General features: G+C 32.5%; 1 protein-coding gene and 1 pseudogene across 2 annotated transcripts in view; both read right to left on the reverse strand.

Moving 5' to 3' along the window:
- Nucleotides 1-2178: 2178 nt before the first annotated feature.
- The window catches only part of LOC145239753 (arginine kinase Oct f 2-like), a 56069-nt gene continuing 37288 nt past the window's right edge, over nt 2179-20959 (reverse strand). For both annotated transcript variants that reach the window (XM_080103160.1, XM_080103161.1), the window contains exons 2-6: nt 13182-13441; nt 7313-7461; nt 4239-4404; nt 2626-2806; nt 2179-2507 (exon numbers count right to left, since the gene is read on the reverse strand). In XM_080103160.1, the coding sequence (XP_079959286.1) occupies nt 2368-2507; nt 2626-2806; nt 4239-4404; nt 7313-7461; nt 13182-13441 (896 nt within the window). In that variant the 3' untranslated portion in view covers nt 2179-2367. The remainder of the gene's footprint in view (nt 2508-2625; nt 2807-4238; nt 4405-7312; nt 7462-13181; nt 13442-20959) is intronic.
- LOC145240490 (U2 spliceosomal RNA) lies at nt 3063-3280 on the reverse strand (annotated as a pseudogene).

A 20959-nucleotide genomic window follows, 5' to 3' on the forward strand; every position in this document is an offset into this window, starting at 1 on the left:
TCTAATAGTTTGCCATTTTTATTTTTTCATGTATTGTAAGACTTGTTTTCTAGTCCGTATATTGAGAGGCTTGTCATTTTTGTTGCTTCTTTTGCAAGTACGTCAACCATTTTGATGTCTACATGGTTGGAAAGTCATGCCAGTACTACCCGATTTGTGAAGGTTCGAATCCCAATATTTTATGCATGTAAGGATGATTTTTAATTTTCCCTCATCACTATCAGATTAAACGTCTGAAAAATGATGTATTTTCATAGGCCATTAATCGTTTCTAGCTTATAGTTGAGCTGTATAGATGGAAGCATTGCTTGCAATCTGATTTGCGTAGTTTGATTTTTTATTCATTTGTGTAAAGAGCAGAAAAATCATGGTATTTGCCAGATTTGGAATTACAAAGACCAGGCTTTCATATATATATATAAAAAAAAAAGTAAGATTGTCAAAAATCACTTGTTTATATTAAGAATCTTTGCTAATTTAGTCAGATCAAAACTAATGTGGTCTGAATAAATTCTTAATCCACACAGATATCTATTATATTAAAGCAGTGAATTAACATCCGTTTCACATATTTTAATAACTATTCGTTAGTTCTGAGATTGAGATAAAAAAAAAAAAAAAAAATCATTGTCTAGTCTGATTTAGCTGAAATTTGCAATTAACTCTTGCTGTATACTGATTGAAAGCACTTCAAAAGCTTTTAATGTTTGGGAGAATTTAGAGACAGATGACGCTCTTCAGCTAATTCACAGTAAGTTTGTAAATACATGTAAATTAGATCAGTTTCTACTTTTATATTATCTATATAAATAAAACATGTGTGTAAATATTTAACTGATAAACTCTTAAACTACTGGTCACATAACATTGAAATTAACAGGAAATAGTAATCATACACAAAGGATGGTTTATAACAAATGAAATCTTTAGATGGATGAATAACATGTACAGAAATATGCCGACAAGTTGAGATGCAAAATGTTCATTTATTTCTATTAGTTTTGCACGTGCACAAATTCAATCGCAGCTTTAATTTTAAGTCTTTCTTATCTGTTGGGTTAACCCAAACAGTAGGGAATATGGCTAGAGCACTAAATGTTTGGATTTCAATTCTAGCTGAAGGCATCCAAATCATTTTTTTTTAACTTTTGAAATCAGTAGATATTAAGTACAATAAAAGATTCAATACAGAATTATCTCTGTAATAATAAATACAAAATCTGTATGAATTAAAATATATTTAAGCGTATTTTACAACCAGCAAAGATGTGCCCCCCTCCCTTGCTAGTGCATAACATCTTTTCTACTTTTTGTGGTGACATACCAAGAATCTAAGTGCTCACATAAATGTTGTCACACTGATGAAGACTGCAGATATTGAAGAGTCTTGTTTTCTCAGAATATCACTCTGTCCACGTTGTGTAGATCATGAAAGTACTCTTCCGGCATTACTCATCAGTTGTATCAATGAAAAGCAGAAGTCATTCTTTTTAAGCGATTATTCCTTTTTTGTATAAAAATAATTCTTTGAATAAATGTTAAAATATTGAGGTGAGGGGGGAAAAAAATGCATAATTATACTTTCTAAAGTGTTTTTTAAATTGGCTTTTTGGTTTTTAAGTATTCAAGTTCTAGACAATTTTAGATAGCGACAGCAACCCCAAATCCAGGGGCTATCTCGGCACGACACGGATTACTCAAGCAAGCAAATTTTTTCTTTGCTTTTGCTGATACTTTCTGCGACTTGTTCTTCCCCTTTGCATACAGAAATTACAACCTCTCTTTTCCAATTCAGAGATATGCCAGTGTTCTCAGACTCTACTTTTTGACAGTCATCCATCATGGTGTTTATTGACTTCGGTGACCCTATGTATAAACAATTTTAGCAGGATCACAGGTCACAAGTGTTATTCAATATATCTCCATTGTTGGGAAGAATTACATTTTGCATTATGTCTAACACATTTGCAGATTTCTTTTCTTTTTTTTTTTTTTTTTTTCAATCTAACAATATCGTCACAGGCCACCGGCATTGTCCAGGGCACAAATCTTGTTATAGAAATAAAGCAGAAAGAATTTAAGATCAATCAGTTTATCAATTTTTAAAAAAATAGTGGAACAAATAAATGAAATAGAAATTGATTTAAACAAACAACAAAAAAAAGAAACCAAGTCAAATCAGGGTTTTCAACTTTTTATTTTCATCTCTTTTTGGTAGAAGCATTTAACAGAATCTAAAGCCAATCTGGGGAAATTGTAAGATTTCTATTAGGTGAACTTAAAAATTATACATGTTTATCCCAGATGTTTGTTCTTAAATCATCATGGAGTTCTTTGGTTAAATCATATATAGTTCTTAGTTCAGGTTTAGCTCTTTTCCAAACGGATGATCTCGTTGACTCCTCTCATCATTTCTGTCACAGCCTCAAACTCTGTAAGACCCATCCTACGTTTGTTGGAGATATCATAGACACCACCAACACTTTCTGTGTGTTCACCATGGATACCTGTAAACAATGGAGGAATCATTAGTAATTTTTTTGTAGCAAGAAAAAGTTTGACAATACAGATAAATGAAGCCAATGCTACAAAAGAGAGGGGGGGGGTAATATTTAATTTACTCACCTCTGGCTTGGAGATTGAACTTGTCGCAGATTTCCTTAAAGTCAGGCATCTGTGAAACTTTGGGGATCCTGATATGCACACTAGCTCTCATGGTAGTACCCAAGTTGCTAGGGCAGAAAGTAAGATAACCCATGTTGTCCTTCTTAGCAAAGGTCAACTTCTTCTCCATCTGCTCAATAGCCTTAAAAACAAAAAACAAAAAACATTATTAATATTTTTTTTCTCCCTCTCTTGAAAAGAAATCTACATATCCGAATTTATTAGTACCCAATCATAACTTCGGAGTAAGGTGGAAAAGTCATTTCAGTTAACAAAAATAGATTTTAATTTTATCTTATTAAAAAAATAAAATCCCACTCATATATGAATCCTCTTTCCTTCTCGTAAGCACTTTGCAGCATATTTCATCTATACATTATGCATGTACGACAAAAATGGAAGATAATTGTCAAAAGATAGATAGTACCTATTTACAATGTCTCCCCACGGGACAGTTAAATACCAGGGTCGTTTTTTAACGTGGAGAAAAGGTACAAAAAAAATTGTCTCAGTCGTGAAGGATTTCTCCTCCACTGAAAGAGAACAAGAAATGGAAATGCCGCATCTGAAGAACAGATACTACACTTTGATTTTGGCCAAAAGGCCAAAGAGAGTAGCCGGTAAGATTGCTAACCATAATTGGTAAAATGAAAAAAAGTTACATGAAAATGTTGAAGTGAAAGAAAGCAATTTTGTCAACTAAAGTAAAGAACCGTCTTTTTTGCATCATTTATTTACTTCAAAAACTTCAGAAAAATGGTTGAAAAGAAATTAAGGGGGGGGGGGAACAGAGGCCATTAATATCTAAACTAACATGAATCCTTTGGATGTAATTTTTTTTTTAAATATACATATTTTGGAAATGGCTACTTTTAATGTCGTCTACATAAAATTTATACCAAATTTGTTAAATTGTTATTATACATTAACCAAAATAGAGTGGATCTGTGCTATTTACTAATTTGATTTTTTTTGTGTAGATTTTGTTCCAAGCAACTAAATATTTGATTCTACATTGTCTTTCGATAATTCACTTATAACCAATCTTTTTCACAAAATAGAAACTAACAAGAATCCAAGAATCACTTCTGAAGTATTTGATTACATGGATAATTTTGGTAACGTTCAAACTTTTAATAGAAAAGTAGTTACACTATGTAGGACCCTACCAATAATAAAAAAAAAAATTAAAAAAAAAAAAAAAAAATTCAAATATCACCAAAATGAAAAGATATAACAGAAATGAATAAATCTATTAATGAAACTGCAATCAGTGTGTTCACATCTCTTCTGAATGCCGCTTATATTCATTGACTGTTATGTAAATAAAAAAATCAGATCAGATATACCTTTTTGAAGGTATTTAAATTGTCGAATGGAAAAAGTTTTAAAACTCTTTAGACCCAATAATTTTATAGAAAGTAAAACATTAGCTTAATAAAATTATAGCTATATAACAATTTCATCCAATTTATCTAATGACTAAACAATATAATTGTATTTAACTGAAAATCTTAAAAAAAAAAAAAAAAAATGAATAAAAAAAATAAACAGAAAAATAAAAGCTCACTTACTTTGACCAACCTCTTGTAAACTTCAGCAAGGTTGCCTCCCTTTTGCATGGAGATCAATCTAAGATGATCTTCCTCATTCACCCAGCACAAGAAGGTCTTGTCGTTATTGAAGTAAATTCCTCTGCCAGTGGGCCAATCGTCGTAGCCACTAGCAGCCTTCAAAAACCTGAAAGAGACAAGTTTTTGTATAATTTGGATTGTTCAGACAACTGTTATCTTGATTGGTGAATGGTGCAAAAAATGTTTTTTTTTTTTTTTTTCTGATAAACCATAGTGGTTAGAATTCAAAGTGCTATGTTCTTATGTAATGAAAAGAACATGGTTTCCATTTTTTGGTATTAATTCAGAAACAGGTTTTTCTTATTTTTATTTTAATGCATGCCAACAAAAATTCCAGGTGATCTATTTGTGATAAGGGCAGATTTTCAAACAGCAAGGTTTGAGTATTTCTTGTGAGTTTTTTTTTTTAAATCATAGTCTATTAGAATGCTTGACTGAAAGGAGGTGCACATGTGCAGCTTCTACTTTGAGTACATGTATGTTAGATGTGTATGTCAGATTCTGACTACTTAATACTAGATGATGTGACTGGTCACATTTTCTTTTCCAACTGTTTGTTCATATAGTGCAAGGTGGTGTATGGAGGGAAGAAAGATTAAGGGACTTAGTATGACATTTGTAGATGTTAGATATAGAAATGTGTGCAAATTACATGGTATTATGTCTGTTTTTTTTTTGTTTTTTTTTGTTTTTTTTTTATAAATCTTAATGAAGTACAAAGCTTCACTCAATGTAATCAAATGCATTTAAATGTTTGCCAATAAATGATTGGGATTATTAATCTTAGTTGTTGCTTTAATTGTAACAATATTTTTTTTAAATAGCTATAAAAACAAAAAACTAGTTCTTGTGCACAATTTTTAGCTTATTTTATGTTGTAGCATCCTGTTCTAGGATAGGCAAGAACAGAGCGGTTTTGTACCACTTTTGTGTCCTGTTACTAAGATTAAAAATCAAAACAATACTTAATCTACTAACAAATCCTTATTTCAATTTTGATCAAAATCCATCACATGATTTTGATTCTAAAAAATGCCTAAAATCTAAGGCTTTAGCTGAAGAGATTTTAAAATTTGAAATGCAGGAAATGTTTTTTTAATTACTGTCGAATGCATTAAATCAATGGAATCTAATACTTAAATTCTTAAATGAGAGTTTGTGCCATAACTAATCGACTAAAATATCTTAGCTCAGCTTTACTAATGTGTTTGTGTTATTTTTTACTGATCTGTTTTCATATTTACCCATTATTCCATCAATAGTTCACACATATACTAAAATTAAACCAGAATATTTCAGTCAATTTGTTTAACAATTTTCATTTGGCATAAATTTAATTTATATCAAATATATATTTGAGTCTTTTCAACTACCAGGTTAAATAGTATTACTGGTTGTGGTTATATAACCATTTTCTTTTAATGGACTTAGTAGTTCAATTTGATTATGTTTGTACCCATATTAATTATTAATCTATTGCCATGCTTAGTTACTATTCCATATACTAACATTTTCATTCAGTCTAAAATTTAATATTTTATCTTCGAATCATTTTACATATATATATATATATATATATATATACACACACACACACACACACACTGTGATTAGGTCTGAATCTTTTGATCAGCAATAATTATCACTTTCTACACTGATATGGAAGCATGAAACAGTAGTGTTTGTACATAGTATAAAAATATTTAGTTTAAAATATTGCAGTCATAGAAGCTCCTTTAAGAAAATAAATGCAATTAAGAAAAAAGCTGTCAACTTTAGCGTGAATGGAAAATTCAGACTTTTGGTTGTTGAACCATGACTATTTACTATGAATGTCCATTGACATGACATTTTTAGATATTTAATTTCCTTCAATTTTTGTGTTAATCGCTGGTGGCCTTGAGCTAGCCTACAAAGTCTAGAATGTCTTTGTGACTGAGTTTGAAACTCTTGACCAGCAGTAATTATCACTTCCCACACTAATGATTGCAGAAGTATGAAATGCTAGTGTCTAAGTAGAAAAATAATTGTTAATGTTTATTTGAAAAATATTGTGTAAAAGAGCAGAAACGTGCTAATTTTGAATTTTGTTTGACGTTTAACTGGTTTTACAAACCTTTTCCTGATTAAAACTATTTAAATTTCAATGGGTAACTTAGAAGGTAATAACTTTGGAATTTCCATGGTGCTTTCTAAAATAAGAAAAAAATCTGTCAACTAAATATTCTTTAAATTAAATGAAAATCTTTTATTTAAAATTGTAACAATTCTTTTTACAACAAATATTTCCTGTTTTCTTACCATAAAGATACTATTAACTAGATATTTAATTCAATAAATTGAATGTCACTCCAATGAAATATATATATACAAAATTCTACTGCTTTAATCGACAGGATGACAATTTAATTTTGGGAGAATTCATCTTAAAAATGGCTAAAGTTAAAGTATTTTGTATCTTAATAACATCAAATTAATATTACTTATTGTGTTACCTAGAATATATATTCCAAAAAACAGATTTGTTCATTAGTTTAGGATATTATCCCGTACATAGAAATATGTACATATACCTAACCATATATGGGTATATATTATGATTGTAATTCTACTGTTAATAGAAATTTGTATTTGTTTGTTTGTAGTTGAATCTATACAATTCTAATAATTGTACTATTTTTAATGCTCAATTCTCCTTTTCTTTGGCAAGATGTTAGTGTCTGTTATTTTGTTATAAGAACACTCTCCCAGGCATTACCTCCTCCTTTGGTACCTGTTCTGTTGTAATGATACCATCCTCCCAGGCATTACCTTCTCATTGAAGAGGGGATAGTTTATCATCATAAATATACAAGACAATTTTTTTACCTCTGATATCAGATTAATCAATCATATTTTTGCCTTCTATCCAATTACCTACTATACTACTAAATGTGTCAAAGCATTGATGACTTATGACTGAATTAACTGAGAAATTGTTACTGATGATGATGTAATTTCATTTGAGAACTTACCTATCAGAGTCGTTGAAGAGAAAATGGTCAGCAGTCAGCTGCATTTGAGTAGCGGAGTCCATTCCTGCGAGAGGATGGTATTTACCAGACAATTCACCTTCCAAGGATTTCAGAGCTTCAACTGAAACCTTCTCCATCTGGACACGATCCTACAAGAGAAGAAACACATTTTTATTTTTTCAAGATAAATAATTATGTCAACTAAAAATAATTTATTATATTAAATGTAAATTAATCAACAATTGTTTCCGTAAGGTGCTTTTTGTGTATACTTCAATAACATGTTAAATATAATTTAATCCTGGGATTGAGTTATGTTTGTAAAAAAATAAAAGTTTAATTATTCTAATTAACCATCATTTCTAATTAAATGAACAAATCGGTCATCTATTAGTTATCTATATTGATACTACTGCCACCAACTAAGTTAAGCTGTCTGAAGATTTCCTAACCTAAAAATTGTTTTCCCTACCTAAAACTCAATCATTTTTTGAAGTCAAAAATAAAAATTTTCCTCTGCAAAACAACCAAACCAACCACCATGAATAAATATTTGAAGATATAAAGAATTTGAGGCGTAAATTTTTTTTTACAAAACTAACTAGTTCCAGCATTAAATAGCCCGAAAAGGGTTGATATGCTGTACAACAAAATCAACCAATCACAATATCAGTTCAACTACTCTCTCATATTTCTATCTCTGAGCATCAAGAGAAAGAAAACAGGTCTTCATATCATTTGGATTCTTCAAACAACTGTTCTCATCTTGAGTGCTATTTTCACGTTTCGGTTGATGTAACCTCCAAATATCTTCAGGTGTATTTTGTTGAACTTAGGAATCTTTCTGTTGAAAAATCCCACATTCGGCAAGATACACTTTAAAAAGTTAAAGGCTGCATTAACCACAATGTGAAAATAACAGTAGTCCGAATAATCAATCCTCATCTCTAAACTTCAGAAACAAAGAAAACTAGTATGTAAAATAATCGGAATCTTTGCTTGTACGGATAATATAGAAGTAAAGAGATTAATTGTTTAAAAAACATATTGCAGTTTATACATTTCTAAATTAAATCTAAGTGGAAAAAATAGTATTTGTGACCTAATGTGTCACAGGTCACCTAATAATTCCGTTCTAACCTTATCCACTTTTGTAAAGAGTAATGCCAGCTTAAAAAAAAAAAAAAAAAAAAAAGTGTTTGTTTTGATACACTAAATATTATACAAAATTTCTTAACAAAAAATGTACTCCAATTAAATTTCTTTGAAGTAATTAATCCGCCCAGAAAGATTCTAAAAATGAAACCATTTTTCAACAATGAGCTAGATAGCATCAACCAAGTTACAAAATTGCTTCAAACTACAAAATGTCAACTATAATAGGTCAGTTAGAAGAGGATGAGATCAACAATTTAAAGGATTTTGTCCTCAATTGAAGACCTCAATATTTTTTCTTATAGATCTATTATATACTATTTCTACATTTTTTTTTTATTAAAATTAAAAATGACAAGGTACAAGAACAATGCATTTCAGTTTCTCCAGAAGTCAGTGATTTTTATGTTAGTTAGAAAAAGTGTTTGAATTTAATAAATTCAAATCAAAATTTCAGTATTTCTCAATTTTATTGCTTACTAGCAGTTCAGCCCAGCTTTGCTCGAGCCCTAGGTACTGTTCATAACTTTGTATTAAACCCCCACCCCCCAAAAAAAACACCCGATCTCCAATATCGTTGAAAAAAAAAAAAGAAATCAACAAAATCTGTGTGAGTGTGTGTGTGTGTGTATATATATATATATATATATATATATATATATATATGTTTGACTCATGTTCAGGTAACCTACATCTAAAATTTCAAGTGTTTAGACCCAAAATTGGCGGAGGAGTTTGGTAGAATCTGCAAAGGTCAACTCTTTCAACTTTGACCTCTTGGCAGCCAAATTTTCGCCCAAAAACTGATTAAAAAGCTTGTTTGAATACCCTTAATGTAAAATTTCAAATGTTTAGACCCAAAATTGGTTGAATAGTTTGCTAGAGACTACAAAAGTAAAATCTTTAGAACTTTAACTCCTTGGCAGCCAAATTTTCGTTCAAAAACCGATTAAAAAAGCTTGCCCTATGTCTGAATACACTTTATGTAAAATTTCAAAAGTTTAGACCAAAAATTGGCTGAGTAATTTGGTAGAGACTGCAGAGGTCAAATTTTAAAAAATTTTGACCCCCATAACATTTGTTTTAGGCTTAAACCAAATTAAAAAGTTTGATCCATAAGTAACCTACATCTAAAATTTCAAGTGTTTAGACCCAAAATTGGCGGAGGAGTTTGGTAGAGTTTCAAAGGTCAAATCGTTGAACTTTGACTCCTTGACAGCCAAATTTCTGACTGAAAACTGATTAAAAAGATTTTCCCAAATCTCAATACCTCTTATGTCAAAAATTTTTTTTTGTCCCCTGATTTTTCAGTGGCATCCGTCCATGCATCCGTTAGTCCGGACAATTGCCAGATAAACCGTCCATTAGTTTTTTTCTGAAATTTTGGTACAAATTGTATTTTATTAAATAGATGTGCACAGTAAAAAAAATCTTTTTGCAAAAATTCCTGTTGCGTCCCCAAGAGATAAAAAAAAAAAAAAAAGGCCAAAAATGACATGTTTTGCCCCATAACTTTTGATCCATCCATTAGATTTTTGTGAAACTTGGCCAAAATGTGGATCCCATTGTTCTTAATATAAATCCAGTATGGGTGACCCTGGCAAAATTCTGCTAGTGCTAAAAGTGCCCCTTTTTGTCGCTCTTTTTTTTAATTTTTTTTATTATATATTTCTCAACAAAAACTTTATGTCTGACTCGTGGTCAACTCGAATATACACGTGTTAAGGCCTGAAACTGCATGGTTATCTATTTACACTGGGATTCGGCATCCTCAGGGGCTCAAAAGAGGTCCAAAATGGTCAGAAATGACACATTTTTTTTGCCCCATAGCGTTTGATCCATCCATTAGATTTCCCTGAAACTTGACCAAAATGTGATGGCCATTGTTCTTATGGGTGACTCTGGCAAAATTCTGGTTTGCATCCCTCTAGGACTTTTAGGGCTAAAAAAACATGCCTTTCTGGAGCTCTTTTTTCATATTACTCAAAAATTTTATATGTATGTTATATAATGATTTTCCATGGTTCTGAATTCAAATATACATGGCAAAGCTGGCATGACTCTTGCCGAAACGGACACAGGTGGAGACACACCGGTTCTCGCTGGATCACCAAAGTTAAGCAATGTTGAACCTGGTCAGTACTAAATAGGTGACCATTTGGGATTTCCAGGTGCCGTATGTGCTCTCCGCTTATCTCGGCATTGTTTCCAGTCATCCTGGATTTTTCCTTGCCACTGGACTCAAACAGTGCCGATTCAGAAGAGGTGTGGTTGGAGATTGCGCAATCCTTGCCTCACAATTACACGCCCAACTGCCCCTACAGGGGGTATCCTTTGTCTTTTGAGACTGAACGGAGGCATCACGAATACATGTCTTAAGGCGCGAAACTGCACCGTTTGTCCATTTTCACTGGGATTTGCCATTCCCAGGAGCTTAAAAGGGTCACAATTGCCCCCAAATTGTAAAAAATGACACTTTTTACCCCATAACTTTTGCCCCATCCATTAGATTTATCTGAAACTTGGCAAAAATGTGAAGGCAATGTTGGCCCTTCACACTTCTCACATTCATCATTTCTTTACTATTTTTTGTGGCATCATCTTACATGCACATACTGTCACATACATACTGTCTTATTATTACAATGATGAAAGTTCTTGTATTGTTCTTTGTGAGAGTCTTATGAGAGATTAGTGTTGAGTAAGAGATGTTTATGTTGTAAGAAGAGATGGAGATATTAACATATTGTTAGAGAAGAGATGTGGACATTAACGCGTATATACAAAGAGAGTGCTTACATATAAATACGCTTTGAGAGGTGTTTTCATATCTAGATAGATAGACCGATAGGTTGGCATTTATGCTTTGACAGTTCGTATGAACGGGGGGAGTGTTTATATAACATAAATAGAATGACATATACTTTCTAAACATACATTTTTTAGATGATGAATTTCGGATAGTTCTTATATATAAATTGACAATACCTTTTTCATGTAATGATGGGCACAGGAGACGGCAGTTATAAAAACATGATCATTTATTCCTTCAATTGACCGGCCAATGGCTTTGCATCCAGGAATTCAAAGTTTCTTACATTTTCTTTCTCTGTTTAAAACCCTCTCGCTTCCAGACGGGCCAAGATTCGAACTGGTCGGACTCTCGTCTGACTCCCTTCTGACTTCTTCCTCTTAACTAACTCTCACTTCCTATATTGAGAAATCCATGCATGTCCGGCCAACGTGACCACAACTCACATGACCTGCACGCTTCGAAACATTCTGATTTCCCATTTTCCTTTGTTGTTCTCACAAAGGAATTCAACCTACATATCTAACTCATTTAACCCATTTTTTATCTAACATTCTTTCTACAATGAACAGATTCCAGCCAAAATTATATTTAATATTTATTTTATCAGAATCAACAATTTACTGGGCATTCCATTTAAAACCTATTGTTCTTTAAAACTTATCTCCAGGGTTCGATTCCCGTTTTCTCTGATTTTATTTTCATTTACTAATTCTCTTTATTTTTAATTACATGAAAAAGGGAACACGCCTTTTCATGTAACACACACAGCTTGTTTTTATCATATTTTTGCAGAAAATGGTTGACATAGAACTAAGCTATTTAGAAGTAATTTTTAAACCCATTTGACCCATAGGATTTAAGAGGCTGGGGATTATTTTATGTAAATATTGGAGTTGCAGACTTAGTTTTAGTTTTTCTTCTGTAATTTATGGACATTATGTAGTGATAATATAGAAACAGTTCAGGGTTATTAGGGAGATAGAGAAAAAAAAAGTCAAGCCTAAAGAATATTCTTTTTCTTTATCTTTTTCCCACAGTGGTGGGAAGATTGACACAAAGTTATGAAAGTGGGATTTAAAAAGTCAGCACCATAATAAAAGTTGGTTGGGCAACTCTGTTAGCATTTCTCAGTAGGGGTGCCTCAAGACAACTGCTAATATAAATCCTTTTAAAATAATCATCTAAAAATAAAAATCAGCAAGCAGAAAAATTCACTTTAAGTTGTCAACCATAATATAAGTTTAGAGGAAACTGATATAAAATGTCACTGCCTCCTAGGCAACACCAGATAGACAGCTTCTATATATTATTTACCGAAGCCACACAAAGCACGCTGTGGCCAACAACAAAAAAATGTCTGAACAGTCTCATGTGCATTCTCTGGTAGGTGTGTTTCAGGCAAATAACCTGAAACCCCTTCTGAGAGAGAAAGTGAAACCTGGGAGGGTGGTAAATAAAAATATCAGAAATATAATGTCGGAGATGTAGAACTTAAAAAAATAACTTTGCTACTAGATATGAAGTTATTTTTAGAACAGATACAAGTTGCCAATTGCAAATATGCTTCTGGCCCACTATATGTGTAGAGAGAAGCACAAAAAATAAGTAAAATCATGGACGAGTGGGAGGCAAGAGGTTGTCAGATGTTTGAAGTTAACACTCAATTTTCAGAGACCTGTCAGGAGAGGGAAAAGGAAATATAGCCAGGATGGGAAGAGGAGGGGGGGGGAGCTAGTGGAGTAAGAAAGAAAAGGCAAACAAATAAAACAGCTAAATCGTAACAGAAAAAATAAGCAAGGCTTTTTGACAGAAATCAGCCTTTTCTTCATTAAAAAAAAAAAAATTATGAAACTAAGATCTCTTAACATCTTATTAAAATAAAAAGTTGGAGAACATTACCTCCTTGGTGAGGACGGGAGGGAAGCCAAAGCTGGCATGACTCCTGCCGACACGGACACGGGTGGAGACAATCAATTGTCCACTTGGATCAAGATCACCAAAACCCAAGTTATTGACATCGCCAAAGCTGGGAGATGGATGCTCAACTTTGTCAATTTTGTGGTAGTCCATGATGACAGCATCAAGGACTTCAGCAAAGGTGGTGTATGCATCAGGGTCACAGGCATAGATTCCAACACCACTGTCTGGGTTTTTACAACCTGCAAGTAGAAAAGACAAGAAAAGGGTTGTAAATTTAAGTTATCCATCTCCCTTAGCTAGCTTCAATTTATTTTACTCTAAATAATATACATGATTGAAAAAGGAACACCACTATCACTTGATTTACTATAATGAAAGTACATGTTAAATTTTTGTTAAACTTAAAGAAAACTGCTCCCTCCAACAATAAATTATTATTAAATAAAAATCTTGAATTTCTTTTACAGATTACCTATTTATTCAAATATTAAAAAAATGATCTAATCTTAAATTTTGCAAAAGGAAAAAATTTCAAAATAAAAAGATAAAGTAGCTTCCATTTGTCATAGGAATCAGTTTAAGGTAAATTCGTAAATTCAACTTCAACGTAACAACTTTAGTGAAATCAGTATTCTCCTTCACTGACTTAATACATAAAACAAAGTACAGTATTCAGAACAGATACTACACTGATAATTTTTTTTTGAAAAGAAAAAAAAAAAAAGAAAAATGTTTTAAAACTGGCAAATATTCAGAGTAAATAGATTTTCTTTAATTTCAAATGATTGTCATTGGTTGGTTGAGTCACATGAGAGAAGTCTTTGATAATTGGTGGCGGGCATAAAAAGTGCTAGACTTTATTGTTTAGATTTTACATTTGTTGAAATAAAATTAGAACACAAGAAGTCTCTATTCTATAAAAGTTTCACTCTTTCCAAATTAGTAATTTTGCTCCCCCATCATCCCCAAACTCGGCTAAGAACAACGATTTTTGAAATATTTGGAAAAAATTGTGAAAACTAGTGTAAATAACAAGTAGGCATGTTCAGCCGTGTTAACAAATAATAAATTAAAAGTACTTTGTGGCATTAAAAAAAGTTTTAAAGGGTTTTGAAATGGTGTCAAGCAATATTTTATGATTTTCCTCAAATTGAATGGAAATTACTTTCAAATTTAGTAGTCACAGACATTAAAGTGTAGTATCTATTTTTTTGTCAGCGAAAATCTGTGGGAAGGCAAGTGTATGTAAGAACATTAGCGCAACATTCAGGGTAATTTCTCTGCTGCCAATGGAACAAAACACGTTTCATTTAAATTTATTCACTTGCGACAAACTCGCATGAATTTTTGTATTTTTCTCCCTCATACAATGAGAATGAATCAGTTCTATGGCTACTACTCGGTAAAGTCCGCTAACAAGACAACCGAAAGGAAACCACAAAATGAAACCTAGGTTCCTGAAAAGAATAGCTATGGCCTTGTTTTGCATTTTATTTTACCAATATATTTACATTGATGCATTATTTTTTGTAAATTATTGCTTTTAGTACTTCTACAGAATTTGAACCTGTTTTATTCAAACATAAATTAAAACATTTTAGTTTGGCAAAAGTCGGCTTGGTAGGAACACTCTGATTTTTTTTAAAATGCTTTTATTTTATTTCTACTGTAATTTTTTTCTATTTTATTTACTTTTTCAGTAACTATAAAAACAAAAATATGTACGTGATTAAAATTTTTTTTTAAAAATGCAGTGATTAAAATTTTGTACAAGTCGCCTTTCGACTAACTTGTTTTCAAATTTTATTGAACCAATATGAAAAGCCACTTTTCTAGCCAGGAATCCACATCGACTTGAAAGTTTCAAATTGCAGTACTTATGCAGTTTATGTTATAGCAAGTTTTGGAAATGTGTAGACAGAGCTGCCTAGAAAAGTGATAGTTCTGTAAAAACTGAAAAATCCTTACTCTACATATAAATTATATAGATAATTGATCATAAGTTTACTTCACCCCCCCCCCCCAAAAAAATGTTTGTATTAAATGATGAAATCTATATTTTGATCATTTCCATCTTCAACCATCAATTGATTGCGAATAACAGTTCAATGCACTTGGTGAATTACAGATTTCATATTTCCAAGAATTGACTATTAACCGATGCTTGGACATCTACTGAATAGTTTTGAAATTGTCAGCCAGCTTCATGACAAATTGGAATATTGTTTGTCTTCAATTTGCATAAAATCATTGTCATAAACATCATTTAAAAAACTTGTTCAATGCATTCTAAGAACTCAGCGACCATTTTGTTTCTACATATTACCCAAGTTTTCATCTATGTGAAATGCTGAAATGAAAACAATGACTGAAAAAAATTTCCACCTTTTTATAAACAAGGTAAGGAAGAATAACTTGTTCATAGCTCAGTACATTAATAATAGTCTGCTTTGAATATTAAAAAATCTTTAATTTTATTTTTATGTCTTTGAATATTTGTCGATTATATAATATTTGTGCTGTATTACTTTTCAAAATACAATTAATGCTAGTGTTTTGATACTATAATTTTTTTGTCTTCTGTCAGTGAAGGAGAAATCCTCAGAATGTGGTGATTTAAATTTTTTTCACAATCTTACTTTTGTAAACGTTAATTCTATTTTGAAAAGTAGAAAAATGTAAAATCGACAAATATTTAAATCGAAGAGATATACAAGGTCGGTTTTTAATGTGGGAAACATCTATCCTCAAAGGGGCACACTAGATTGGAAGAAAATAAAATTTGAGTACTAGTTTATTTTACTTTTTTTTTTTTTTTAATTGTACAACAGTTATGATATTTTTAATTGAATAATCTATGTATCTAAAAGCGAAAATGTGTATGTATGTTCGCTTTTTGTGTATGTCCGCAAAAGGATTTTTTTTGGCGGCTTCTTGAGGCTGTCACTCATTTTTAAAACTTTTTATATCACGTCAAAATCATAATATCTATGAGTTACGAACGGGGATCGCGTGCGTATTTAATTTGCCCGACTTTCAAAAGCTAAATATTCAACATTTTTTGATCAGCACATGTAGATTCGCCTTTTTCGTATAATAAAAGCGAAACTAATACGAAAGTTGTTGCATCGTTCCCAGTGCGATCGGCAGGAATGTCCAAAAGCAATCAGCTTTGATCAATGCGGTTTTTCCTTATATCAAACAACTGCTATTAAGTTTGGACAATCCCCTTTCAATGGGGAGTTGCCCCCCTCCCATCATCTTGGGGAAGCCCAAACTGCCCCACAGTAAATGAAAAAACGGTCCCGCAATGAAAGAAAGTAAACAAGCGCCAAAAAACTGCCCCGTCATCATAACGCTCCCGCGATGACCTCATTAAGCGGCCACCTGTCAATCAAACCTCCTTGACAACGAATCTGATATTCAAACCCGTCGCAAATTTACCGTTTGTATGGTATTAACCTCTGAATCCAGAAACTATTTTTCGCCATTTTACAGCTTCCGTTTACGCTACGCGCATGCGTGCGGTAGCATAAACGATGGCTGTTAAATGTGCCTTCGCGTAGCGAACTGCCTTTTCACATGGCGTACGAATCTTCCATGGACAGTTTAAAATTATATAAAAAAAGAAATAAAAACAAAAGAAAAGCACTCCAAGTGGGAGGGGGGATGTCGGAAAGACTTTGTTTTTTTGTTTTTGTTAAACAGAATTTTCGATTTCTTTTTCATTATCGGAGAATTTAAAATTAGAAAAAGTTGTCTAAAACGAAATTTTTAGAAATAGCACTTGGGGGGGGGGTTGTCTTAAGTAGTTTTTAATACATTTTAAATGATCTAAAACAGTTTTCACGTGCGGTTTACAAAAACATAAGCACCAAACATTGGGGGGAGGGGGAAGGGGGGGATCAATTATAAAAAAAAAAGGTACTTGCTTGTACAGTTTCATCAAGACATTCAAAAATGAAAATATCAAAAAAAAAAAAAAAAAAAAAAAAAAAAAAAAGTTGTACGCATCCGTTTTGGACTGAAGATCTAAAAAAAAAAAAAAAAAAATAATTTAATTTCGAGTATTTTTTTTTTTTTTTTACAGCGGAAAAACTTTCTTATGAGAAAGCATTAAGCACGGCCACCAGGCACGGTTGAAGTCAGCCATTATGGAATTTGTTGAACACTCCATGGGAGATGATTCCATGTAATACGCCGAGACTCCCTCCCCATCTTTATTACTAGCTTTTCTTCATAAAAATCGAACCTTTTGCTCGGCATCATAACAAATTGTTTTTTTTTTTTCGCTATAAAAAAAAAAACAAACAAAAAAACTACTTGATGAAATTAGGTGAATTTTTTTTTTTTTTTTTCGGAGAACTTCGTTCCATAACGGATACGTGCAATATAACCTTTTTCGATATTTTCATTTTTTTAATGTCTTGATTAAACTGTACAAGTACCAAAACATTTTATTATTCTGTTGTAGTTAAAGTAAACATTTACCGAATTAAAAAAAAATTAATAGTTCTATGAGGTTATTCCATAGAATGTTGAAAGGGTTATTTATTTATTTTTTTTTTTTTTTGCCCCTACACCGATCACAAAGTATGAAGTAACCCACATTTACCCCGAACTCAAAACGAGGCTGGATCGTTAAGTCCGACAAAGTTTTTTTGTTAAATTTTCACGACGTGCCCCCGCGTATTATCAACGCCCCATCCTCCCCATGTTAAGAACAGCTTTCGGAATACCCCCTCCCCCAACATCGAAAGTAGTTCTTAACATGGGGAGATTGGGGGGGGGGTATTCCGAAAGCCGTTTTTAACATGGGTGGTTGGGGTGTTTATACTACGCTGGGGCAGGTCCTAAAAAAATCTTTTTCTTTTGTTTCTGATAATTTTTTTTTCTTTTGCAAAATTATAGAAAATTTTTTTTTTTTTTTTACGCTGATGTTTACACGTTCATGCGTGCAAGGAAAATATTGAAATATTACATGTAAAATTTACGCTAAAAATGTTACCTTGTTACCCTAACATGAAATATTTTTTGCAATAATTTTTTGTGTGAAAATATTGAATAAATAATGGTTACTTTGATGATAATGATATCATTAGTTCAAGAAAATCAATTTTTTGTTACTCTTGCATAATTTGACCCAAATCCTCGTGATTTCCCGTAAAGCCCGGATCAGGCGAGACCAGCAATCATCGGCGTCCGCCGAGCGTTGTTCAAATGTTGAAACGCTAATCCGACTTTAGTTTTAACTGTAAGCAGACGACAATCGAATTAGAAGAAAGTAACTACTGAAAAGAAAAAAAAATGACAACCATGGAAATAAATCTGTGCAGGCATGATTGAAAAACAAATGGAAACGTCGATGCAGACAATTTCCTGTCAGTGGGTGTCATTGTGCTCAGGAGCGTTTTTGCACGTTTCAATTTGGATATGACAACTATAGTGAAAATCATCTATTTATGGGCCTTTGAAATGGCGACACTAAAAAATATTAAGAGAGAATGCGGTGTTATATCCCAACACACGTACACGGATTGGAAGAACTTTCCGAGGGAAATTTGTCAGGAGTATTCCTTGAGGAATCCCCGGCAGATTCACAGGGGCAGGGCACATTGTAGAAATAGACGAATCCTTATTCAACCGGAGGAAACGTAACGTTGGGAGAATCTTCGAACCACTCTGGGTCTTTGGTGGCTATGATATCACCGACAAGGAGGGTTTTGGGTCACTGTCCTAAATCGAAACGCTGAAACCCTCCTTCCAATGATAATAAAAATATATTCTGGAAGGTACAACAGTCGTTTCCGAATAAAAACAGTCCTCTCGTGACGTCGTGACCTGATTTACTTTAAATAGTTGAAAAACCAAACAAATTTCATGTACGTCGCGTTAGCTCAGTTGGTTAAGGCCTTGGTTCATTATCTAAATGTTTTAGGTTCGAATCGTGGTGTGAGATTTTTTTTTTTTTTTTTTTCGATTTTTTAAACTTAAATATTGAACCAGTGTTATTTAAGCCATTTTTCATGTAAGTTCGTTTTTCTGCTTTTTTTTTTTTTTTTATACTTCGCTTAGTCTTAGCGACACCCAAAAACACCCGGGTACTCACCGATTTTTAAAATTTTAAGATCGAAACAGGCTTATTTAAGCCATTTTTCACGTGTTCGTTTTTCTGTTTTCATCGTTCGTTTGCCTTACGTTAGTTTTTTTTTGTGTTTTGTTTGTTTGATCGCCGCATAGCGGGGAAAACAAACTGGCTTCCGCAACTTGACGTTGTCGCACCTGCTAATTTCAGTTTATAAACGTCAACTTAACACACTCCTCAATTCATCTGTTCCCGTAGTCAAGATGGTTAGGTCGCAGGTTTTTTTTTTTTTTTTTTCCTATTTCCTTTCCACCTCTGCGTCAAACGTTCGGGATTCAAGCCTACCTTTATGCTAAAATCATTTTTTTTTTCTTTTACACCTCCAAACAACCGGCCAACGTTTTTTTTTTTTAATTTTTTTAACAGGGTTATTTTAATCTACACACAAAAAAAACACCAACACACACCTCCAAACACTCTGGCAACGCCGGGTACCCCCTCTAGTATTTCTGAAAGCTCCTCCCATTTCCTCTGCCCCATCACCTCTTTCTTTGCTGTTGATGGCCGATCAACAGTCGAACGAAGCAAAAAATTTCTAAGGAAATATCCTCCTCTCCAGAAAGTTCTTCCGCCAGCAAATAACAACGGTTAAAAAAAAAAAAAAACAATTAAACAAAAAAAATTGTACTTACACCTAACAATTATACGGGTAAACAACCCTCTTTTTTTTTTTTTTTTTTTTTTTTTTTTTTTTTTTCAGATAAAGTAAAAAAAAAAAAAAAAAAAAAAAAAAAACTGGTAAATATCCAGATACGCCGACCACTGGTCGGCGTATCTGGATATTTACCGGGTTTTTACTCTAATTTGTTTTGTTTTTTTCTTATAGGTAATTGAGGTCGCTGACAACGAATCTGATAGTCAAACTTGGGGCAAATTTATTGTGTGCATGGTATTAACCCCTGAACCCACCAACTATTTGCAGCTCCCGTTTACGCTACGCACGTGCGCTGTAGCATAAACGACGGCTTGCTTCACCAAGCAAACTACCTTCTCACATGGCGTATCAATCAAAAAATTACGGACAGCAATTTTTTAATTGCTTACAATTAAAGAAAAGTACAACAAATTGGGGGGGCTTTTTTTTTTTTTTTTGTCTCACGTAGTTTTTAATGCGGTTTACAAAAACCTAAGCACCAAACATTTTTATGTTTTTCTTTCTTTATTTTGTGGGAGGGGGATTCAATTATAGAACTTATGTGGCTTAATAGGTGCACTGCTTCTGCAGTTTAGTTAATCGTTTTTCCGTAAGTAACGCACCGACATTTACCATTTAGAACACCATTTAACATTTTTCGAAGATTTTACTGTTTACATTAGGAGCGCCCCCCCCCCCCCCGCTCGCGCTCCTAATGTAAACAGTAAAATCTTCGAAAAATGTTAAATGGTGTTCTAAATGGTAAATGTCGGTGCGCTACTTTTTGAAAATTTGAAAATTCTCTTCCAGGAAAAAAAAACAAATTACCCCCCTCCTCTCTCCCCAACTTGGAGTGCTTTCCTTTTCTTGTTTTTATTTCTTTTTCAGCTAATTTTAAACTTTCCACCCAAAAAGTGCTATAATATATTTTTGAAAATTAGAAAATTCTATGTTCTGGCAAAAAAAAAAAAAAAAAAA

This window comes from Euprymna scolopes, chromosome 19 (genome assembly GCF_053919585.1).
Source record: "Euprymna scolopes isolate OS-2025 chromosome 19, ASM5391958v1, whole genome shotgun sequence".
Taxonomy (NCBI): domain Eukaryota; kingdom Metazoa; phylum Mollusca; class Cephalopoda; order Sepiida; family Sepiolidae; genus Euprymna; species Euprymna scolopes.